The sequence below is a fragment of the Alternaria conjuncta genome (assembly GCF_024043145.1).
Source record: "Alternaria conjuncta strain BMP 0040 chromosome Unknown scaffold_1, whole genome shotgun sequence".
Classification (NCBI taxonomy): Eukaryota; Fungi; Ascomycota; class Dothideomycetes; order Pleosporales; family Pleosporaceae; genus Alternaria; species Alternaria conjuncta.
Window position 1 is genome coordinate 1,951,611 of NW_026250090.1, and position 22,678 is coordinate 1,974,288.

Genomic DNA, 22,678 nt, shown 5'->3' on the forward strand with positions numbered 1-22,678 from the left:
CAGCAAATGTACGACAATAACGATGGGGGACTGCATCCGCATGATGTTCTAATCACGAAATGGTTCCCAGAATGTACGACTTTAGAAATGTTGGATCGTTATCCAGAGAGATCTGAAATGATTCGTGCCGCTAAAGCCGCAGAAAAAGACATCGCGAACGGCATACATCGAGTTCCGCCACGGGTACCCTGGCCACGCCCACCTCCCCGCCCCCGATCCGATCTAGAGGCAGGTATCGAAGAATGGCGACAGCCACGGTTGCGCATGATCAATCAACTTATGTCTGGATGGGCATCGACATCAACCTCCCTGCCTGGTCAAAACTTATCGGTCACTATCCATAATCGCTCGCAGCACGAGAATGCCAGATCAACAAGTGTGAACGCCTGCACTGCTTTGACAGCTCACCATGCGCTCTACATTCCAGAGATTCTCTCGAACATAATCGGATTTCTTGACCCGAAGTCGATGCTAGAAGTCCACAATGTGTCCTTACTGTGGCGAGCTACTGTCACTATGGTTCTCGGCTTCCAATTCCGCATGGCTTATCCCTGCCCTGCTATCACCTACCGGGATCTAATACCTTCAGGACTTGAATGGATGCAACCAGACGAGAAAGAAATTGCAGAGATGAGCAAGAAAGTTTTCGATCTTCTAGACACAGAGTCAAAGTCCCCAGGCACCTACTTCCGTGTCTACTACCCTGCACGAGTGTCACAAGCCACTAATCTTCCCGAAGACTTAAAAACAGCATATCGTAATCTATGGCACATAATGTGCCATAAATGCCGGTTCCTATTGTTTCCTGTCTGGCCTGGACCGGTCCCTCAGATGTCGCTAGCACCGGAAGACAATCGCTGGTGGGATCTCAGCCAGGTCGAGTTCAATCCGTACTTCGCCCAAATTTTCGATTGCCGTCTTCGAAAGCACTATGGGCGTATAGAGATCGATCTGCAGCCTGGGCCTTTGAGTAGATCTCCGTTCTTTAGCCAGACAACATTGACATCCTTGGTACGGCCTATGTTTCTAACTCAGCCGCCATGCAAGGGCTTGGGACTCTACATCACCCAAGCTAGCTCCAACGCCAACCTTGCAGGATATCCGAAACGTCTCACACATATCCGCGATGACAATGGAATACGAGTCGGCCAATTTCTCGACGAACTCGAACAACATTTGTCTGCAGTTGTTGTATCTTGGCTACGGGATGTTCAAGAGAGGCGTGACTTGCTCTCAGAGATAAAATGGACAGCATTCCCACCGCGTAATTGGCATAACTCACGAGACGATTGGGGATTTAATGATGTTGAACCACGTCTAAAGGTAATGATCTTCCTTGACAATTTGGACAAGGTACCAAATGAGATGAACATGGAAGGAGCTGTTTATCAAATATTCTCGGGATTTGGAGATCGCGGAGAAATTTGGAAGCGAGCCTTTGAGGTCTGGCATGCGAACGAAAGTGCTTCCAAGATCTCAGATAGCCTCTAAAAGCCGTGTTTGAAAGACTCGAAGGCTATCTCTCCCATAACTGAAGTCATGTCAACAGATCGGTGGATCCATCGCGCACGTTCTTGCATCTAGCGATTAGTCTAGCGCAGGACCGAAAGACGTAGCATATCATCAAAAGCAATCAAAAGACATGAATTTATCCTTGGAAGTTTTGAAAAAATCTCACCGCTACAGTGGGTATCTTGAAACACTCTGCGCCTAGACAATATATGAAACGTGACACCCATCATGACCATATCGCTGAAGCAGTGCAACGACATTTTCCAGCATATTGCCACGTTCTGTTCGTCGCAGGCCTTCGATAGCTGAAAACAATCTCCTCACACATCGAAATCTCCGCGCCACTGAAGGGAATACTGCAACCAAGGTCATGATCTTACAGCGCACTCATCTTTCACCGCATGCTCCGGCGCAAAAGGATCAAAAGGAACAACAACCTCCTTCTTCCCAAATGCCCTCTTCAACCCCGTCTTCATCCTCTCCCATCTCGTCATCTCCTTCTTCTTAGCCTCCTCAAACGTCATATAACTCCTATCTATCTCCTTCAGCCGCGCCGCCTCCTCTTTCTCGAACTGATCGGCGCGCTCTCGAAGCGCAGTGATAACATGTTGACGAAGACGGTGATTGGCAAATGTCATGTCATGTTCTGGATGCAGAACAAGTATTTCGGGGATCTTGGAGATGGAGAGACCGGAATCGGCGATGCGGTGGTAGAGGAACGATTCCAGATCTTCAGGACACCACGAGGGTTGGGCCGGGATACCAACGAAGGTCGCACGAGTAGCTCGAATGATACCGAAGTCCGTTACTTCACCCGCTTCGTACTGTTTGAGCAGGTCGCAGATGAGCTGACCGCGCTGCAAAAGTCGCACTTCCCGGTGTGTCCAGTCGCGCTTGTATTCGGTTAGATGAGGAGGCAGAAGCCAGCCCTCCTGCGAAAGCTTGTGAGCGTCGTAGAAGTTCTTGAGCTTGTTCCAGGCGTTGGGAAAGAAGTAGCCTTTCCAGAACTTTTGGCCGTAGACTGCAGCTTCAACTAGAATGCGGAGATAGTAGTATAGCTCGTGTTGGCTCTGACCGTTGGAGGGACGAGATGAGAAGGATGCGGTACTTCGGCTGGCTTGATGGGGAATGTCGAATATGGCTGCTGCAGTGGGGTTGCGACGGTGAGCGTGTTTGCTGCCGACAGCTTCGACGTAGTGTATGCCTTTGTCGAATTCTTCTTTGCTGACGGCAACAGTGGCAATGGACTTCGCCTGCGCTTTTGTGAGGATGCCCTCTTCCCCCAGACCAGTCATGAAGATCTCGAAGTGCTCTGGTTTCAGTATGTGGCCGCGCTCCTCGGGGAAGAGCTGCGCGACGATCATCTCGTGGTCTTCGCTGTTCATGAGCCGACGTTCGACAAGCTCGGCATTGTTGACTACAGCGTTGTAGCGTATGATCCAGTTACGCTCAACAGAACCTTTTGGCATCTGACTAGCGCGGATGTGGACGCCATTGACATCGAAGGTAGCATCGGGTATCTCACCATCGACGTGGCGGGCTTGAAGATGAAAGTGGGCATTGATCCGATCGATGATGTCGATGTTAGTCGGACAGCCGTCTGCTGCGTAGAAAGCGAGATATCTGACCGCCTGGCGCCTCCTTGCGGCTTCGATAGCCTGATTTGCGGTTCTGAGATGGGTTTGGCGGTGGTTGAGCGCAGAAAGACCGGTCGGCAGACGAGCTATGCCATGACTGTCTCTGGGTCCCACATCCTTGCCGATGGTATCCAAAGGCTTTACGCGCTTACTTGTATTTGCCTGTGGTTTGATGGTAGCATGGCGCTGGTTCAACAGCTGTTCTGCTGCGCGCATGCCCTCTATGGCCGCCTTGAGTCTATCAGTACGAGCATCAGAACTGATGTTGGTATCGTCGACGGTGGCGGGGTGGGAGGCCGTCCGAAGTACAGGGCTATCATCGCTATACTTTCCGTTTTCAGAACTGAGATCAGTTTTCACTGGGGTTTCGGTGACAGGCCTCGCGGTGTTGATCGAGAACTTTGCAAGTGGTGTGACGGGTGCAACGTCGGTATGACTATCGTTGGGGCCTGATGGGTCGAAATGTGCGCTTTCAAGTGGCGTCAACGGGCTCGTGGGTGGAGTGCTGGAAGGGACTGTATGGGATAAGATAGTAGCCTCGGACTCCAACGTTGTGTCATCCGCCGTCGAAAGTGGTGATGGAGTAGGAGATGTTTGCTTCTCGAAGGTTAGTACAACTTCTCTCAGGTCTCATCTATAGCACTGACCTTTTTTTGCTTAGGCGACTGGAATCGATAGAGCCTCTTGTGAGTAGAAGTAGGTGTAGTCAGGTCAGAAGGCATCGGAGCGACATGATCACGACGGCGATGATTGCCGAAGACCTTTTGGAAGCCAGCGATAAGACGTGTAGATTCCTTGCGCTTGCCGTCCGATTTTTGAGCAATGCTGTTGCTGCTTATGCCAGCGCTGATACCGGGCTCGTTGCTCGTACTGTTTTTGGGCTCTGATTTGGCGCGGTCGTCATCGTGGCTGCGGCGAAATGACTTCCCAGACAAGAAGCTTTTGAAGCCGACCATGGTTAGTGTTGTCGGATTGTTGAACAGATGAACTTTCAAGTGATCGTCGCTATGACGGGAAGGCCGGGCCTAAAGGGTGCGTTGGTGCTGTTGGTCGAGTAGTAGCTGCCACTGTCAGTGCGGGCAATTTTGTTAAGTTCAGCTTGTAAACTCCAGTTGTAAACAACGCCAAGAATCCGTGATTTCGGATCCACGGCGCCGGGCAAATGCGGGGTGTCGTAGCGAAAGTGAAAGTGAAAGCGCAATAACTTGAGAACTTTGGGTGCGTATGGTTGAGTACTGGCGCGTTAGCGAAGTGAAAAGTGCACCACGGAACAGCCACTGGAACGTGAACTGGTCAGCTTGAGATGAGAGAATGTCTGCTAGAATAGAAGCACTGACTTGCGAGACTCGCCCGCGAATAGCTCTTGGTGCATAGGATACTCGCAAGATGTACACTTCCCGACATTCGCCATCAGTTCAGTCCTTCGTCCGGGTATAACATATTGCTCCACTAGCTGTTGATCAAGCTGGAACCATATAAATTGGGACGAAGATATCCGAGCCAGTGACCCTGACGAGAGTTCACGGCAGAAGTTCCTCATTAGTATTCCTGACGAAGGACAAAGAGAAGAGAACAACGCTCTTCAGAACAGACTCGTAACGAATGATGAAATGTATAAGTTGGCAGTATAGAAAAAGGCATGACGTAGAATGAGCAACTTAAACTCGTCTTCCGTGCAAGTCATGATGTATCTGAGGATTGCATGGCAGAGATGCTTGATGAACGCGAGAGGCGAAAAAGAAAGCAACGAGATAAGGTTATACTGAGCCTCAGAACCACGACCCAACGTCGATACTCAATAGTACCAGTGATGCTCTCAAGTAGTATTAGCATTCATGAACTCCTGTCGCTGAATGTCTTTGTGCAGGAGAGTACAGAAGGCTCTGTACTCGGAGTAGGCAAGAGGAGGGTGCATGAAGGAACTGGCAACGTATCCACAACGGGAGAATGACTAGTGCTCGCGAACAATGCAATGAACATGGATCTGCCCATTACACGCGATACACTGTAGTGGTAGTAAAAGTGTGATGTGCGAGAGCACGATGAAGCCTCCCGGGTAGATCGTAGTGCAGGGTCCAGCGCGGAAGCCACGAACCTCGCCTGGCGCTAGGTAATTGACCCCACGCGAGTGGCTGGCCAAAAGTTCGTACCCCGAGGACAACGCCTGCGCAACGTCAAGAGCAGCGCCATGGCTTTACTCGAGCTGCTGGACCAATTGCCAGCTGGTAGGTCACGAGGCTCAACACGTGCACCTGTAGCTAATCACACCGCAGAGGTACTCCTCATATGGCACGAGCATCGGCTCCCCATCCTACTGTCTGCACTAGTAGTAGCGACCATCGCGCGCCTTGTCATATATGCGCGCGACCGCGACCAGAGAGAGAAGCTCTCTGTATCACCCGCTCCTTCCTCGCCGAAGAATACCGTCGAGCTTAAACCGGAATGGCTGCCCGAATACACCACGACGCTCAACTCTGCCAAGCTCAATGTCGATAACCACGCCGAGGATGACACAAGGGCAGTGGCTGCCGTCGCCGAGACGAAGAAGGGCCCCAAAAGAGTCAAGGGCAGGAAGGTACCGAAGAAGGTGGTCGCAGCTCCTGCATTTGACCATAAGACGGATAGGATCCAGCCCTTGATCTTCTTCCAATCGCTGTCTGGGACGACTGAACGTTACGCTACGCAGTTCGCGCAAGTCCTGAGCGAATGGACAAGGTACGTTTTGGGCATGCACGACATATTTGAGGCATCGACTGACCTCCTGCTTCACGTTGCAGGGGATGCGATCAATCCAAGTCCTTCCTAGAGCCCCAGACGCTCGATATATCCTACATTGAACACGACGACTACTTCATCAGCCCACCGAAAACCGACGCGAACGTCAAATACTTTTATATCATCCTCGTACCGACCTACAACATTGACACTGTCTTGGACGTCTTTGTGGAAAGCTTGCAGGAAACACACAACGACTTCAGAATCGATACGGCGCCATTGAGCGCTTTGCTAGGATACGCCGTGTTTGGTTTCGGCGATAGAGAAGGATGGCCGACTGAAGAAGAGGGCTTCTGCAGCCAATCGAGAGAGGTGGACAAGTGGATGGCCAGGCTGACTGGCAGGAAGAGAGCATACCCACTTGGTATGGCCGACGTCAAGACCGATGCTGAGCAGATGCTACAAGATTGGAGGATAGGTGTTCAGGACGCGCTCGTGGAGATCGCCGAAGGACGAGGACTCGGTGACGGTGTCCCGGGTAGCGGAGATCCCATTGAGAGCGACGAAGAGGATATAGAGGATGGGAACGACCAAAATACACGCGTAGACGATGTTGAAGACTTAGGCTCGATGGTGAACGCTCCAATTCCGGTCGACTTTACCACCTACAAGAATTCCGCAACCGCTCCCAAGGCCTCAATATCCCGTCAGACTCCCAAGGAGATGGTTCCTACTACCTCTCCCACGTATGCCGCTCTTACCAAGCAAGGTTACAGCATCATTGGCTCTCATTCGGGCGTCAAGATCTGCCGATGGACTAAATCTGCTCTGCGTGGCCGAGGCTCCTGCTACAAGTACTCGTTCTACGGTATTGCCTCTCACCTATGCATGGAAGCGACCCCGTCTCTTTCATGCTCCAACAAATGCGTCTTTTGCTGGCGACACGGCACCAATCCAGTCGGCACCACGTGGCGCTGGATAACCGATGCTCCGGATCTGATATTCGACGGCATCACAGCAGCACATTACAAGAAGATCAAGATGATGAAGGGAGTCCCCGGTGTCCGAGCCGAGCGTTTCAGCGAAGCCATGCGCATTCGTCACTGCGCCCTGAGTTTGGTCGGCGAACCAATCTTCTACCCACACATCAACGAGCTTCTCGGTATCATGCATCAGAATCGCATCTCCACGTTCCTTGTCTGTAACGCTCAGCACCCAGCTCAACTAGCTTCTTTGATCCCAATAACCCAGCTCTATGTCTCGATTGACGCATCAAACAAAGACAGTCTTCGTAAGATTGATCGACCTCTTCACCGGGACTTCTGGGAGCGCTTCTGTGCTTGTCTAGATATCCTCCGTAACCGGCGATTCGAGCAACGCACTGTGTTCCGCCTAACACTGGTCAAAGGCTTCAACATGGCCGAGGAGGTGCGTGGCTACGCTGACCTCGTCGAACGTGCATTGCCTGGCTTTGTCGAAGTTAAAGGCGTCACATACTGCGGTACCTCAGCTGCAGGGTCTGCAGGCCTCACTATGCAGAACGTCCCCTTCTACGAAGAAGTTGCCGAATTCGTGACAGAACTTGAAAAGGAGCTGAACAACCGCGGCCTGACCTATGGTATCGGCGCCGAACATGCGCATTCGTGCTGTATTCTGCTAGCCGACCGCACGAGGTTCAAGAAGAATGGCAAGTGGGCGACAAGGATAGATTTTGAGCGCTTCTTTGATCTCTATGAGGGCAAGGTACAAGGGACGAGAATGGAGGAAGGACAAGTAGTAGGCTGGAGACCGGAAGACTATGTTGGCGACGAGACGCCAGAGTGGGCGCTCTGGGGAAATGGTGGATTCGATCCTAGAGATGCGAGGGTGTATAGGAAGGGCAAGGGGCCCAAGGGCGACGATGCAGAGCAGAGCGCGATGGAAGGGCAGGCCACTGCGGCTGCGTTGGAGTTCTGATTCTCGTCACGAATGCAAACATAAATTCAATCAAATGTGTGTTGAACAAAGGCTCATCATTGTTCTTCTATCTATGCATTGTATTCATCAAGTCGTAACATCCATGTATGCAGTCGTAGTGATGCAGCACTCATATAGCGGCCCACTCAACAGAGAATGCCCTCACGGACTCGTCCTCTTTGGCATCTACCTCGGGGTTCTCACCACCGATCATGTAGGCCTTCTTCGTTCCAGTACCGAGACGTCCTCCACCGACAACATCCAGCAAATCGAACTTCTGGTCCCAGCCCAAGCCAGTTGCGGCAAAGTGGCTGTGGTACCGAAGGGGGTCGCCTGGGTACACGTTGTAGTGACATCCGAAGCGTAGACCGGGCATGTGGTAATAGCCCTTGGAGTGGAGGTAGCGGAACAGTGGGTAGCTGTCCGGTACAGCTGGTGGAGGGACAGACGGGTCCTTGGCGGGGGTTGGTAGAGGAGGGTATGAAGTTGTTGGTGTGACGAAGTGCTTCTGGGCCGCAACACCTTTCGGCGCGCTGGCCTGGACAGGAACAGCTGGTTCGGGAGCAGGCGAAGGGGGCGCAGCATCGAAGAGCGAGACCTCTTCGACTGAGGAGTCCACCTTGGGCGCCTTGATTTGCACCCACGAGTCTGAGAAACTAGAGCCTTTCATGATGAAGCCTAGACCAGAGCTACCGAGATCCGAGCTATCAGTGACTGAACTAGCGGGGCTGGAGGTGACTGTGGCCTTGGTTGGCTTCGCTGGCGCCGAAGAGTCTGCGAAGCTCGATCCCTTCATGATGAATCCAAGACCCGAGCTCGCAAGACTGTCGTCATCTCCTTGCAGAGTATCGTCCGAAGCAGTGCTAGAAGCGCCAGCACTCTTCTCGACCTCCTCCCTCTTCAGCCCCTTCGCCTCCAACGCCCTCTCTTTCCGCCTCTCCGCCAACTCAGTCTGTTCCTTGGTAACATCCTCACCCCTTTTATCCATCTCCGCCATATACCTCAGCCTATCCTCACGGCTCATCTCCGCAAAAGCCTCCTGATGTGCCTGCGCATCATCCACGAGATACGCAGCGCCTTTATCGACGAGTACCCGAGCCTCTTCCGGCATGAGTTCAAGTGGTATGCCCAGAAAAACGTTCTGCTGGCTGAGGTTCGGTATCGTGCCGACGAGGAGACCGCAGATGTTGTGCGTGCGACGGCAGTGCGCAATGACGTCCACATCAAAGAGGAGGTAGCGGCCGGCGACGTGGGATATCGGGAAGGGTTCTTTGATCTGTTTGGGGGCTGGGGCAGCCGCCATAGTATAGGATGGTCTAGAGCAAAGGCTTCGTTAGTCTTTGCTTGTGTAAAAGAGCGGTGAAAGGCGTATTTTAACGGTAAAGGTCATTGCGTGAATTTTTGGTCGTCAGGTCCACCGCGATGTTACATCGTACGGCGGAGTAGGTAGATTGACAGATTGATTTATAGGTTTATAATCATCCAAGGGATAGGAATGAAGGGAAAGGGTATACTGACTCACATCGCGGCGGTGATCGCGCCGTGGGGACTGGATGTCGGAAACTTTGGATGGAAAACGAGAGTCGAGGAGCTTCAGACCGCAGCTTTAAGAAACTTTTTAGCGTAAGCCCTACCCACTATTACCCGCGTTGGTGGCTGCGAAAAGCTGGTTCCATGGGACATGAGTGGTGCAGTGAAGGATCTAGACCGCTCATTGCCTAGCGCAGCCAGATCCCTTGGCGCACCCCGAAGTTGGCCCGGCATTATGAAACAGCTCTAGTGTCCCACCCATGGCACACCGCAGATGCAGATGTGTGTGTGCTAAGGAGTGCTTCTTGATTCAACATCGCGACGGCGTCAATAGCAGCATACCCGGGTAGCTGTCGTATATCTAAACTCCGAACGTCGCGTAGCAGACATAGAAAGTGGGCGCTGTGGGAAAAGGTTGGTTTGACTATAGAGCCGCTAGAGTACATTGTAAGCGGCAGTATTATGAAGGTGAGGAAAGAGAAGGGAGCGCAGGATATCGCATGATGGTGGTGATGATGTGGTGAGTGATGTATATGGTCACGTGCTTTCATCTTCGCAGCCACACCCAGGTATATAACAACGGCACGAATGTCGTTGTCTCGCAAAGTGAACGGTCATGACGGAAAGCTTGTCCAATATCGCTATCCCATATCGCAGTCGCGTCATGAAGTATGCAGACCATCCCGTAGCTTCTTCCTGGCGGTCTCTGTCTGATCTAGCGCGCTTTCCTCATTTCGCACGTCAAGCACCACGTCCGCTTCTCTCACGCTTTTCACTCCAACACCAGACACACACACCGCTATTTCTCGCACCACGCACTTCAAAACTACCTCAAGTTGCTAGAAATGGCACCAAACACTCACCTCGACAATGCGGCCACTGACCAGCTGGAAGGAATTTCAGCTCATGGCCAGCAGCGCGCCGTTCCCCCGTCATCCTCTCTCCCTCCTCGCCCGTCTCTCATGCCCCCTCTCCCTTTCCCCTTGACATCTCCTACCCCTTCTACGTTCTCCAATCTCCTATCATCTTCATTTCTAACGTACTCTGCCCCTTCCTCTTCGCATCATGCCTTCTCGACTTTGCACCCGGTTCAATCCTATCCTGCTAATCACATAAGCAGTGTAGGCTCAACGCCATACGGCCCACGAGCCATGGCCATGCAGCCACCAACATCAACGGGTTCAATGAGCTTTGCGCCCTCTTCTGCTGTGTTCGAGCAGTCCTCATCATTATTTTCAGCAAGCTCAATGGGCTTTGCACCCTCATCGTCCGCTACGGCCAAGCAGCCCTCAATGTCTTCATCAGACTCAACGGGCCTTGCACCCTCATCACCTGCCACGGCCAAGCAGCCATCATTCTTCGCAGGCCAGATGGCAGCCTTGCAGTCAGTGCAACCATGGACTCCGTCACAGATTGCCGCAACATCTACCTCTGCATCATCTGCCGCTCAAGGCTTTAATGCCACTTCGTCTTCAGACGTACGGTTCACAAATCCTGTCAGGAGCAAAGCGCAATCTCCTGCGCCAGCGACCAAGGAGCCCATGCAGCAAGAGCATGTCACAGCACCTGAGGAAGATCTTCTCAATGCTTCATCCAGCGAGTCCTTGGATTCTAACCAGTTTCAACCCGAAGTAGGTGGTATCATTGAAAGTTCCACCATCGGTGTGACGAGACCGTCATGTGTAGCTGATACCGATCCGATGCAAAACCACTCACGAGATAGCGCAGAGCAAATACGACAAGTATTTGGACTACTCAAAGATCTGGGCAACGACCCAGCCGCAAGACGCATACTTGCAGAGTTTCTGCAGCATCAGAAGACCACTCAAAACCCCAGAACGCAGGCCGAAACACCAGCGCGGAAAACTATCTTTATTGTACAGGTACGAGCAAGCTCGGGTGCTACTGCCAATGCAGCTCGTCGTCTTCTTAAGAGACCAGCAGAGATCTGGCAGGCCTATCTCCGAGCCTACCCGCTTCCTGAAGGAACAGAAGCTGTCAGGTATCGCCAGAAAGACACCTATAAGCTTAAACTGTACCAGTATAGCTACATTTTCTCCCACCAATGGACCCACAAGGCCAGTGCGGGGCTATTGATCAGCGACAGCGACAATACCCTCGCCCGCGAGATTCTCGACCTTACGAACGGGCAACCACTACACATAGTGGTCATTGGGACAGGTATCGACGGTCTCTCCGTCAACAACACATCATGGAAACATATGCATAAGCGATGGCCCAAAGCCACTTTCGAGCTGTGTCTCATGGTTCCAAAGAACTCTCAGTATCTGACCAAGTTCCCGCAGATAGCCTCAATGTACGATGACTACTTTACAACAATACGGGTGCAAACTTCTGAGCTAGCTAGCGCATTTGAAACGGCACACATCGATGAGGTCAGGGTCGCAGATGCGTCAACTCCAAGGAACAAAATGATCGTGCTGCTGTTTCTGCTGATCGTGTACGTAAGCACAGAAAAGTCGAACTGGGCTCGCACGAGACACGCGGCGCTCCACAGAGATCTAGAGATGGCGGCCCTCGCTAAGACCGTGGGCTTACGCAAGGTATCAAGGAACCTCGGTTTTCCGTTGAACGGTGGCTCTTCTCGGTCTGATGATGCCGGCGAACCTCAAAAGAAGAAACGCAAGACGAACGTCACTCCTTCGGTCTCGGTTAGTATCGATGATTCCGACACCGATTACAATGATGATTCCGGCGATGATTCTGATTACAATGAACCACCGATCAAGCCTACACGTGTCATGCGCTCTGATCAACAACGCGGGTCACACAAGACAACATAGCGAAGGAATTGACGATACGAGAGAAAGGAGTGACAGCCATAATAGAAATTCAGACACCATACGCTGGCTGAGTATCATACTCTGTGAGTGCCATACCCAAGAGACGTTATGCGTCTCTGCGTTTCGCGGGTTCAGCTGGATTGATCCCTGGTTGCGACTACCTTACGGGAACGCAACTGGGATGATTCCAGTGGTGGAAGTAGCTGATGTAAGGTCGCGAACGTTTTTCATTGCTTGGTGCAGCTTGCTGCACGAGTGAGGAAGATCGTCGATTCTGGGCCATGTTTGGGTCACCTCATGATAGGGAGAGACTGAATATGTGCGCTGAGGTATACATTAGTATAGAATAGGAGGATAGAGAAGTATAGAGGTGATGTAGACTCCTAGGTCGTCTACTTTCTCTAGGTAGGTAGGTGTTGATATCATTGCTTGAGTGAGGTGAAGTCGAGTCTGAGAGCGGTCTGGCTCACCTAAGACTACTAGCGCGTCAGCTGACCCGGAGTTAAAGCACGAAACGGCTCCCGCGTCCCAAGATCCGCGCCCGTAGCATCAACACGAAAGAATACGGAATATGGCACCGCCATACTTTCCCGCGTCGACCAACGGTCAAGACAGCGCGCCGCCAAAATCATACTACGAGCAACAGCGCGAATTGCTCGTCACCGAAATTGCCCAAGTACGTGCACCCACGCAATCCTCCACGGAGCGCATCGCAGCCCTCTGAATCCCGGCTTCTTGACCGGTTCATACTAATCAACAACCAGAGTCTAGAAGTCGTCCTCCAAAACATCAATAAGCTGAACCGTTCGCTCGAAGAAGTCACATCCGTCGGAAACGAGTTCGCACCCGTTGAGTCGCTATGGAGCCACTTTGAGAACGTCATGGCCAAGGACCCGAGCGAGCAACAAGAAGGACCACAAGAGGGCGCAACGGAACATGAAGGCGAGACGGAAGTGCCTCAGGAAAGGAAATGAGCGGTGGCAGGGAGGCAACCTTGTTAGCTTGCGATAAACAACAACGCGCCCGGAGGTGCACGGCCAGCCGTCGAACAGACCATGGCGATAATGGCTATGATGTAATGATACCCCAGAGCGAGTCATTGGCACAGTGCGCGACACCAGGGATCGTAGTTACCACGTTGTATTATACCTTTACACAGAAGATACACCGTGGGTATGCTACTTGAGTCTAAGGTATGCACCATTTCACGTGCCATATACATTTGGGCGAAAGCATGTATAAAGGCGGTCAGCGACACGAGTTCTGTCATCGGCTAGCGACGATCAATTTAGAGAAAACAGGTTTCAGAAATATGTTTGATTTACTTCCCCGGCGCAGGCAAATTTGATCGCCCCCTCGCGCCATGCATACATACAGAATACCGAATACAGATACAGGGAAAGAAAATGCTGCTACTGTGGACTATGGAATCGCTGCGTCCATTCTCATGCCAAAAAGGAAACCCAAACGCCAGGCGGCCATGTACATGTAAAGACTTCCCTAGGATTAAGAGGAAGCGAACATGCCCGGACAGTGGTGGAGGTGAGCCGTATGTCATTAAACATCTTGATCGTGTCGTCCAGCGTCGTGAATCTCGATATGCTCTCCTCTCGATAGACACAAACAAACTATAGGACCTTGCAGCCGCTGCGCTTCTTCTTCTTACCGCCCCCAGCAGGGAACGACGACGTGTTCCCTCTTGATGAGGTCGCTGTGCCGACACGGCGCTCTTCTTGCTCCTTGTGCTCCTCGCCGACGGCCATTGTGACGGCCATGTCGAAGATCTCCTCTACACCGTCTTGCTCTTTACTACTGCACTCCATGTAGGCAGCGCCCATTTTCTTTGCGACCGCACGACCTTGCTCCGATGTGACGGGCGTCAGGCCTTGTGTCTTGAGTAGCTCGATGCAGTTCTTCTTGTTGCGCAAGTCGGACTTGAGGCCCAACAGCATGAGGGGCGTTGTTGGGCAGAAGTGGAGAACTTCTGGGTACCACTAGATGTTGTCAGCCAACGCACGCGTTATGTGTATCGAAGTATCTTACCTTGTCCATGACGTTTTCTAGTGAGTTGGGGCAGTCAATCGCAAAGCAGACGAAAATGACATCTGTCTCTGGGTAAGAGAGCGGTCGCAACCTGTCGTACTCCTCTTGCCCAGCGGTATCCCACAGCGCAAGTTCGACCATCTTGCCTGTGGGAGGATGGGGAGTGTGAGTGATGTAGTTCTCAAAGACCGTTGGTACATATTTCTGCAGTCGCATTAGAATCACATGACATGTCTTTTTAGCTGGTGGTGCGTACCTCTGGGAAGTTGCCGGAGCTGTAGCTGATCAACAAACATGTCTTTCCGCATCCACCGTCACCGACAACGACGAGCTTCTTGGAGTAGGCTGGTGGTTCGGTGATGGCTGTGTCGCGCGTGTTGGTGGTTCCATATGAGCTAACGGTGCCATTGCTGTTGCGCTCGCTCGGTGTGCGGGCGTGGCTGCGGACTGGTGTGATTGATGAAACGGCTGCCTTTGTGCTCTGCTTGCGCCGGAGATAGTCGTAGTTCTGGGAAGGTGCGGTGGCCATGTTTGGAAGTGTGCGGGATGTGTAGTCGTGTCCTGTTTCGGACGAGGTTATCAATACGGAGAAGGAAGATGGTGTTGGAGTTGGTGTGGGGAGCGAGTGGTCGAGGCTTAAGAGAGGTGGATGTTGACTGTTAGAGGGCTCGGTCGCATATGGCAACCACGCTACGTCTCCAGCGGCTCGCTAAGCTAGCGCCAAGTTGCAACGTGCCTGTCCATGTCTATCGATCGATGGCATGCATCCAAGCCCTCAGCCTCGTCTTACTCCACGACGCTATCGCTGCCGCTGGACATGCACGTTCGATTAACTCGCCCACCCCCTTTCTGCGACCGCTGCCATGAGTCCGCGACATGATGCGCCCAAAGACACCGCAGCGACCACGGAGCCCAAATTGGACGCGGGCAACAAGGGCCACGATCACTATGCCCAACGCCTGCCCAGATGGCGCAATGCCCTGCGCAACCGCCTCATACCCATTGTGCGCTGGGAGACGCCCTGGCTCGCCCTGATGCAGGACAAGATGCGCTCGCCCGCCCTCGACTCCTACTTCGCATATACCGCCAACCTCGGCACACATACCTTCTTCATGGTGTTCCTGCCCATCCAGTTCTGGTGCGGCTACACTAGCATTGGCCGAGCGTATGTCAGAAGCTGTCTATCACTATCGTGCGACGTCTGACGTACATAGGACTGTCTTCATGCTTGCAGCCGGTGTGTACGGAACGGGCTTCCTCAAGGACATGCTCTGCTTGCCCAGGCCCTTATCACCCCCACTTGCCCGTATATCCATGTCCGGGTCCGCTGCGCTCGAATACGGCTTCCCCTCGTCGCACTCTGCCAACGCGGTATCGGTCGCCTTCTATGCCATATACACGTTGCGCCAGTCGGCCGAGCAAGATAATTCAAACTGGAATGCGGGCCTACAGGCGCTGTTCTACTTCTACGCGCTCTCGATCATTGCGGGGCGCTTGTATTGCGGCATGCACGGGTTTCTGGATGTCCTGGTCGGAAGTATAATGGGTGCGTTGATCACGGCATTCCAATTGGTCTGCGGGGACTGGATGGACTCGTTCGTCTTCAGTGGCACTTACATGGACATCTTGATCGCGACTTTGGTCGTCTGCGTTCTCGTCCGCATCCATCCGGAGCCTGCCGACGACTGTCCATGCTACGACGATAGCGTATCCTTCTCCGGCGTAGTCATTGGGATCAATCTTGGTGCATGGCATTACGCTCAGACCGGCTATGCGTTGAAAGATGCATACCCCTCATCTGTTCCGTTCGATCTGGAAGAGATGGGCCTGTTGAAGGCAACAATCCGCATTCTACTCGGTGTTGTAGTAATCTTCGTCTGGAGAGCGACCATGAAGCCTGCCTTGTTTACTATCCTGCCACCCATTTTCCGTCTTCTAGAGCAGGCTCGCTGGAACATGCCTCGCGCCTTCTTCCTCAACGCGTCCAAGTACAAGTCCATTAAGCCTTTCGCTGATGACGACAACGTCATTCCACCTGCATCAGAGTTGCCACATATGCTGAAGAACCTCGCCCACCCGCGTAAGCGGTCCGTATCCGTTGGACCACAGTCTGCCGCCGATGCTTACGAGACGCTTGCTTACCGAAATCGCCGACGACGGGAAAGTGTTAACTCACTAGATGGTACGGTACCCGAAGACTCCGCTTGGATACCCGGCCCCGCGGTCCTTGATACACCCAACATCGAGAAGGGGGAACCGCTACTTGGCGCAGGTCTTCTGCCTACACCGATGGCGTCTAGGGTGCACTCGTACGAGCAGATGATGGGCACAGGTGAAGTGCATGTAAACGAGAAGAATACGTCTACTCCTCCAAGGAGCGACACAGACGTCGCTGGCGATGTCCACACGCTCACACAAAGCCCGACGGAAGAGGAGAATGAGAAGCGGGAGATCTTCATGAAGCTTACGACACCACGAGTGCGTTATGATGTTGAGGTAGTCACGAAGTTGATTGTGTACACGGGTATGTTATACGCTATCAACAGAAGATCGAAGACTAATCATAATCAGGTATTGCGTATATCGCTGTTGCGGGTAACCCCATTCTATTCGAGTTCTTAGGCCTGGGCATGGGTCAGCAGTCGTAGTTGGGCCGGGCCACAGCCATGTTACATTTTCTATCGCCGTACATATGCCGACACAACCGGACGGTTTTGGTGAAACCGATGGACGGTCTCAAGGTTTCTTCTTTCTTCAGAAGTTGAGCCTACCCACGTAGTGTGAGACGGTCGTTGATAAATGCCAGGAAGAATATCACTGTAGCCTGGAGCTACACAGTAGTGATTGAGGAATAGTAGGCATTATTTTGCGGCATGAAGGAGGTACACGGTACACAGTAATTCGCTTCCATATTAATCAGGCCGCCTATCCGGTCTCCCATAGAATGCTAGAAGTATGCGTGTACGAGATTGGGTACACCCATTCTTTTTGCATTCTATGGGAGACTGGATAGGTAGGCGGGATACTCATCAAATTTGGCGAATTCTTTCAGTGCTACCCACGGCAGCTTACATCGTAGAGTCTTGAATGCCTGATCATTCATGCATCGACCTTATACTCCCATCCCATACAAGGGAAATACTGAACACCCTAGAGCCTACATCAAGATAAAAGCTTGCGAAGTTGGTGGCCTCACGGCGACGTAAGCTCCTAGGTGTTTAGTTTTTCCCTTGTATGGGGTGCTCCTTCAGTCCCGCATACGTACCACCTTTAACAATCTCCTTCGTCTCGCCCATAGTGCCAAAGCAGCAATGCTCCACCTTGCCCAAAGGCCCCTCCCTAGGATCATCCTCAAGGAGCACACCAAAGCGTAGCTTCGTCTTTGCCAGCTCCTTGGGAAAGGGATCCCCACCCAAACACGCCCCAACACTCAAATGATCCAGCGTAGGATTACGGGTGGTAGCCATGATGCGAGAGAAGAGCACATCCGATGCTACCCCGTTCATGTGGAGCGACCACGCGCCGACCAGGATGAAAGCGAAAGTGATTGCGATAACAATTGCGTATCCAATCCAGAGAGAGTATTCATAATACACGTATACCATCATGGTTCGTGATTTTGTGCAGGGCACTTCTTGGGTCTGGACCACGACGAGATTCGGGTCGTTGAGAAGAGTGATAAGTATGTCTTCGAAAAGGTCTTGTATCTCTGTCTTCAGATCCACCAATGGGTACGAGGTGCTGCTGTTGACTAGACGCGTCTCAGATAGATCCGAGTAGGTAATGAGGATCTTTTGCTTTTCGATTCTGCCACGCAGGAAGCGGCGTAGGAGTGAACCTAGAGTATGGAAGGAAGCTGTGACTTTGTATTCTTCAATGTTCTTCTGGGGTTCTATGGGATGGTCTATCAAGCTGTTAGCACGAATAATAAGATATATTAGAATCGCGTTGGCACAGTATAGCAAGGGGGCTACATACTAGTAATAAGTTAGCAAGATATCTTGACAGCTGTTCGTGGCGGCTACTTTACCCTCCGATGACTGGACGCAGGAATTCTCGTTCCCAACGGGTTGCGGACTGTCTGGGATTGTAGCTCATGTTGAAAGTATATTTGGTGTACTGCATGACGCATTTAAATATCTTCGGCTCTGTAAAGATGGACGTGACAAGTCAGTATATCAACCAAGAAAAACCCAAACAGACCTGCAGCCTACATCAACCTGAAAACCCATAAGATAGGTGACCTGGCGTTGATGTAGGCTCTAGACCTGTTCAGGTTTTTTCTTGTATGAGGTGTATCTCTTACATGTGGTTCGCGCGGCCAGTACTTACCATGTACGTTTCCCCATTTGGCCTTGTACTCCGGCTCCGCATCGTGCGAGTACGGCTCGGAGGTATTGATGGCGTAACCGATCCATAGGTTTGGTTCACTCTCGAATACGCCTAAAGACCCTGTACCATTCGCTGGATCTTGATACCCGTAATTACCTTGATCAACATCAGCCTTATATACAAGGCTTCCATTCGGCGCCAGTTCAGACAATGCGAATGGCGCGTCGGGTTCATCAGCATCCTCGACATCCTCGCATTGATAGCCGGGCCCCACGAAGCTTATTGTGTATGTACAATTCCAGCCCGGTCCGCAGAATACGGTAGAAGCGTTTTCGCGAGGCTGTGGCTTCTGCATATACACGCTACTGAAGGCTAAGCGGCGCGCATTCTTCGACGGCTGATCGTAGTAGTCGAAGAAGCTTCCTGTACCCGTTGCCGCGGAGTAGACGTCTTCATCTCTCCTTTCCTGTTCGGCTGGCTCAGTGGTGTTATAGAAATTCAAGCTCTTTTGCCAGAATTTACTCATGTCCCGAAAATCGTACGTAGATTCCTGGGTGAAATTTAGAGTGGCTACAGAGCAACTGGCAGTATTGTTGAACGTTCTTAGCTCAGATGTTAGTGAGGCTGGGGACAGGACGGATGCAAGTGGTAGTAACTTGGGTAGGTCAGAATGAATCTTCTGTCTTTTGTGAAAGACTTGTAGGCTTACCCAGGTACAGGCTGCCATGAGCGTAGCAAGCTTGCCATTTCTGATCATCTCCCAGTTGAGGAAAAATTGCGTCGGATCTTCCGTTGCAGAGAACAGGCCATCAATACCATTGATCGTCATCGCCTTTCGTCGGAAGGTATACCATATGCGCTGACGGTTGCACATGATGACAGTTCCAACCAGTGTACTTTTCACGAAGAAGGCCAAGGCTGTACCATATCGCACCATCTTCAGTTGCTCGGTCGCAGGCTTCCCATTGAGATGCATGTAAAACAAGTGATGACCCACTGCTGCCGCAAACCCTGCCATGAACAATGCCACTATGAGAGCCGGTGTTGTCCAGTATATGTGCCATTGGACCAATTCGCCAGATCTCCTGTCGACGAGAGCTTGGGTATCCGCATCCATGGTCTTCTTGTGATAAAGCGAGTTTAGAGTATACGTAGAATCTCTCGCTGAGCGTATGGAGTGGCCCGAGGTGCCGTGTTCTCCACGCACCGGCTCATACCGGCTGTCACCGTGTGGCAGGCCCAAGTAGGCTCCCGCGCGGAACCCACTCTTTGTACCCTCATCGTGAGACCGATCCAAGGGTTGCGCGTGAGGTATGTGTGCCTCTCCACCATCTGACGACAGTCGTGATAGATATGAGAGCTCGATAGGATCGGATTCTGTGCGGAAGGGATCGTAGGGTTCAGGACGTGATTCCGGTGAAACATCCCGTGAGGAATAAGCCGACTGAATTCCTCGAGAAGCCATCGTTATCGCAATGTTGTGAGTCTAGGAGGGGACGATTTTGAGAGCATAGGATGATTGCGACGCGGCCCAAGGTCATCAAGAAAACACCATAGTGGTAGCGTTCAGCGGGGTGTTGCACATGTAGTACTGTGGGCGTATGCAGCACGACAACAAGAGGAGGGCGGTTGGAAGGCTCAATGAGTGCCGGTGCTATCGCATGCAACTATCTCGAGGACGATCGGGATGGAGAAAGCATCGTGTCCGGGACTGAGCCCCCACTTCTCCATCATCGCTCCCTTAGGTGTGGTCTATTCTGGTCTGGGGAACCGAGATGAGGCGTAGGCGGCGCGCAACACAGGAAGGCCTGGCTATTGGTAGATAATTGTCGCACTAAGCGCGACTGCAGGTGGCTGGCTGGTAGCTGGAGATACTTGGTAGCTGGGTTAGATGTACACCAACGACCACACCTCATAAAAGAAAAAACCCGAACAGGTCTGCAGACTACATCAAACTAGAAACTTGCAAAGTGGGTGATCCAACGTTGACGTAGACTCTAGGGTGTTCAGTTTCTTCCTAGGTTGGCGTTACCAGGTCGCGCGTGCGGAGGTGCTCGCTCTTACAACTTGTAAGTATGACAAAAGGAAGCTACGCAAGAGACGTCTACCGCATTCGATGTTACAGCCTATATCGCCTATCATCTTTCCGAAGGTAGTATAGTGGGGTGCCTCAGAAAGACGAATCCCTTGGTAGAAGGCAGTAGAAGACGGTGCGGGGCATGAGTAGGCGCGAAGCCACGCGACATCCTCGCGTTTCTCCATCGGACCCACTCCGCCTACCTGGAGCTTACAAATGCGGTTCCAGCGACCTTTGCCGACATCTGCCATGCTGCGCGCAGCCCCAGGCTCTAAACTGCACGTTTTCCGAAGATCCGAGCAATTCCCGGCAGAGCAAGCAGAGCATCGGTCAGCTATCCTGACAAACTCGTCTTCCAGACCGGCAGTTCGCCTTTGAAATCATGGCGACAACGCCGCCATTGGGTCTGCCCCGTGCGGCCAGACTGATCGCCAACACTCCAGGAAGCTAATGATCCATGATAGCCGCAGTTCACAGGGGAGCTACAAGCTGTGACGTGAACGCGGGCTAGCTCTTGTTATTCTTGCGTCACTATTCGGACCTTCGACGACCCCACATGCACATGGCAGTACATAAGGAGCAGGCACCGTCATGGCAGAGACGTCATAAAGGTTCAAAGGTCTTTCTTAGCTCCTTCGAATTCCCCATAGCAAACACTCATACACATAATCAACTACAACATGGCACCATCAACGACAAAGGCATGGACCGTTCAAGGCCAGGATGGCTTTAACTCTCTCAAGTTCAATGAGCAGGCCAAGGTACCTGAGATAGGCGACAAGGACGTTCTAGTCAAGGGTGCGTAGAGCTCATCGAATAGCCTCCAGCAATAATACTGACTAATTGACAGTCCACGCCGCATCGTTGAACTACCGCGACCTTATCATTCCCATGGGCAAATACCCCTTCCCGATGAAGGACAACACTGTGCCTGGCTCGGATGGCGCCGGCACTGTAGAATCGGTCGGCAAGCGCGTCACACGCTTCAAGCCCGGAGGTTCGTATCCCTATACAGACCAACGCATACAGTCTTCTAACATCACCCAGACAAAGTAGTCACCCTCTTCAACCAAGGTCACATCGCCGGCTCCCTAGACGCACAATCTATCGGCACCGGTCTCGGAGGCGCCATCGACGGTACTCTGCGGGAGTACGGCGTTTTCGACGAAGCTGGTCTCGTTGCGGCCCCCTCCAACCTGAACATGCTCGAGGCCTCTACCCTCTCATGCGCCGCCCTCACAGCTTGGAACGCCTTATACGGTCTGGAGTCACGCGCTCTCAAGCCTGGTGACACAGTCCTCACACAGGGTACCGGTGGTGTATCCATCTTCGCTCTGCAATTCGCAAAGGCAGCTGGCGCCCGCGTCATTGCGACGACCAGTTCCGCACAAAAGGCCGATCTCTTGAAGAAGTATGGTGCCGACCACGTCATTAACTACAAGGAGACGACCAACTGGGGTGAGGAAGCCGCAAAGCTCACTCCCAACGGCGCTGGCGTACAGCACGTTGTCGAGGTTGGCGGCCCGACCACGATGGCACAGTCTCTCAAGGCCATCGCCATCGACGGCGTCATCTCCATTATCGGTTTCATTGGCGGCGGCGGAAAGGACCAGCCTACGTTCCTCGACTGCCTTAACAACATCTGCACTGTGCGTGGTGTATTGGTCGGTTCAAGACTGCAGATGGAGGATATGTGCAAGGCAATTGAGGCAAATGACCTGCACCCCATTGTTGACGAGAAGGTGTTTGAACTTAAGGATCTCAAGGATGCCTACCAATACATGTGGGACCAGAAGCACTTTGGTAAGCTCACTGTCAAGGTTGCCTCATAGAGCATGCGACATGGAGTATATAGTACAGTCTAATTTACTGCAAACACTACGCTATGCTATAACACAATTGTGCCTCTCGCTGGCTAACCAGAACCTGCCCGTCCCCCCGGCGAGACCAACTCGAACCCCCGAAGGGGTGAGTCAAGGTCTCAAACCAGGAGGACTAAGGCAAGAGTAAAGAACTAGCTACAAGAAAGAAAACAAATATAAGAGCCTCTCGCTGGATGACCAGACGAGCGT

At 52.3% G+C, this 22,678-nt stretch overlaps 9 protein-coding genes across 9 annotated transcripts; 5 read left to right on the forward strand and 4 right to left on the reverse strand.

The window, feature by feature from the left end:
* Window positions 1–1,880: 1,880 nt before the first annotated feature.
* Window positions 1,881–4,105, reverse strand: J4E85_000722 (uncharacterized protein; the record flags this gene model as incomplete). Its single annotated transcript, XM_051465012.1, has 2 exons — window positions 1,881–3,746; window positions 3,797–4,105. 2 exons carry the CDS (start codon window positions 4,103–4,105, stop codon window positions 1,881–1,883), a joined length of 2,175 nt encoding a protein of 724 aa, XP_051331533.1.
* Window positions 4,106–5,337: 1,232 nt separating this feature from the next.
* On the forward strand, window positions 5,338–7,820 carry J4E85_000723 (uncharacterized protein; the record flags this gene model as incomplete). The annotated part of the gene is made up of 3 exons (XM_051465013.1): window positions 5,338–5,374; window positions 5,423–5,864; window positions 5,927–7,820. The coding sequence occupies 3 exons, from the start codon at window positions 5,338–5,340 to the stop codon at window positions 7,818–7,820; spliced, it is 2,373 nt and encodes a 790-aa protein (XP_051331534.1).
* A 130-nt stretch (window positions 7,821–7,950) lies between these two features.
* J4E85_000724 (uncharacterized protein) lies at window positions 7,951–9,123 on the reverse strand (the record flags this gene model as incomplete). The annotated part of the gene is made up of 1 exon (XM_051465014.1): window positions 7,951–9,123. The coding sequence occupies one exon, from the start codon at window positions 9,121–9,123 to the stop codon at window positions 7,951–7,953; it is 1,173 nt and encodes a 390-aa protein (XP_051331535.1).
* A 1,519-nt stretch (window positions 9,124–10,642) lies between these two features.
* Window positions 10,643–12,154, forward strand: J4E85_000725 (uncharacterized protein; the record flags this gene model as incomplete). Its single annotated transcript, XM_051465015.1, has 2 exons — window positions 10,643–11,811; window positions 11,869–12,154. The coding sequence occupies 2 exons, from the start codon at window positions 10,643–10,645 to the stop codon at window positions 12,152–12,154; spliced, it is 1,455 nt and encodes a 484-aa protein (XP_051331536.1).
* A 571-nt stretch (window positions 12,155–12,725) lies between these two features.
* Window positions 12,726–13,128, forward strand: J4E85_000726 (uncharacterized protein; the record flags this gene model as incomplete). The annotated part of the gene is made up of 2 exons (XM_051465016.1): window positions 12,726–12,830; window positions 12,919–13,128. 2 exons carry the CDS (start codon window positions 12,726–12,728, stop codon window positions 13,126–13,128), a joined length of 315 nt encoding a protein of 104 aa, XP_051331537.1.
* Window positions 13,129–13,782: 654 nt separating this feature from the next.
* On the reverse strand, window positions 13,783–14,726 carry J4E85_000727 (uncharacterized protein; the record flags this gene model as incomplete). The annotated part of the gene is made up of 3 exons (XM_051465017.1): window positions 13,783–14,148; window positions 14,198–14,401; window positions 14,454–14,726. 3 exons carry the CDS (start codon window positions 14,724–14,726, stop codon window positions 13,783–13,785), a joined length of 843 nt encoding a protein of 280 aa, XP_051331538.1.
* A 334-nt stretch (window positions 14,727–15,060) lies between these two features.
* J4E85_000728 (uncharacterized protein) lies at window positions 15,061–16,845 on the forward strand (the record flags this gene model as incomplete). The annotated part of the gene is made up of 3 exons (XM_051465018.1): window positions 15,061–15,362; window positions 15,412–16,721; window positions 16,769–16,845. 3 exons carry the CDS (start codon window positions 15,061–15,063, stop codon window positions 16,843–16,845), a joined length of 1,689 nt encoding a protein of 562 aa, XP_051331539.1.
* Window positions 16,846–17,415: 570 nt separating this feature from the next.
* Window positions 17,416–19,646, reverse strand: J4E85_000729 (uncharacterized protein; the record flags this gene model as incomplete). The annotated part of the gene is made up of 3 exons (XM_051465019.1): window positions 17,416–18,101; window positions 18,530–19,079; window positions 19,239–19,646. 3 exons carry the CDS (start codon window positions 19,644–19,646, stop codon window positions 17,416–17,418), a joined length of 1,644 nt encoding a protein of 547 aa, XP_051331540.1.
* Window positions 19,647–21,286: 1,640 nt separating this feature from the next.
* On the forward strand, window positions 21,287–22,438 carry J4E85_000730 (uncharacterized protein; the record flags this gene model as incomplete). Its single annotated transcript, XM_051465020.1, has 3 exons — window positions 21,287–21,404; window positions 21,457–21,603; window positions 21,654–22,438. 3 exons carry the CDS (start codon window positions 21,287–21,289, stop codon window positions 22,436–22,438), a joined length of 1,050 nt encoding a protein of 349 aa, XP_051331541.1.
* Between the last annotated feature and the right edge of the window lie 240 nt (window positions 22,439–22,678).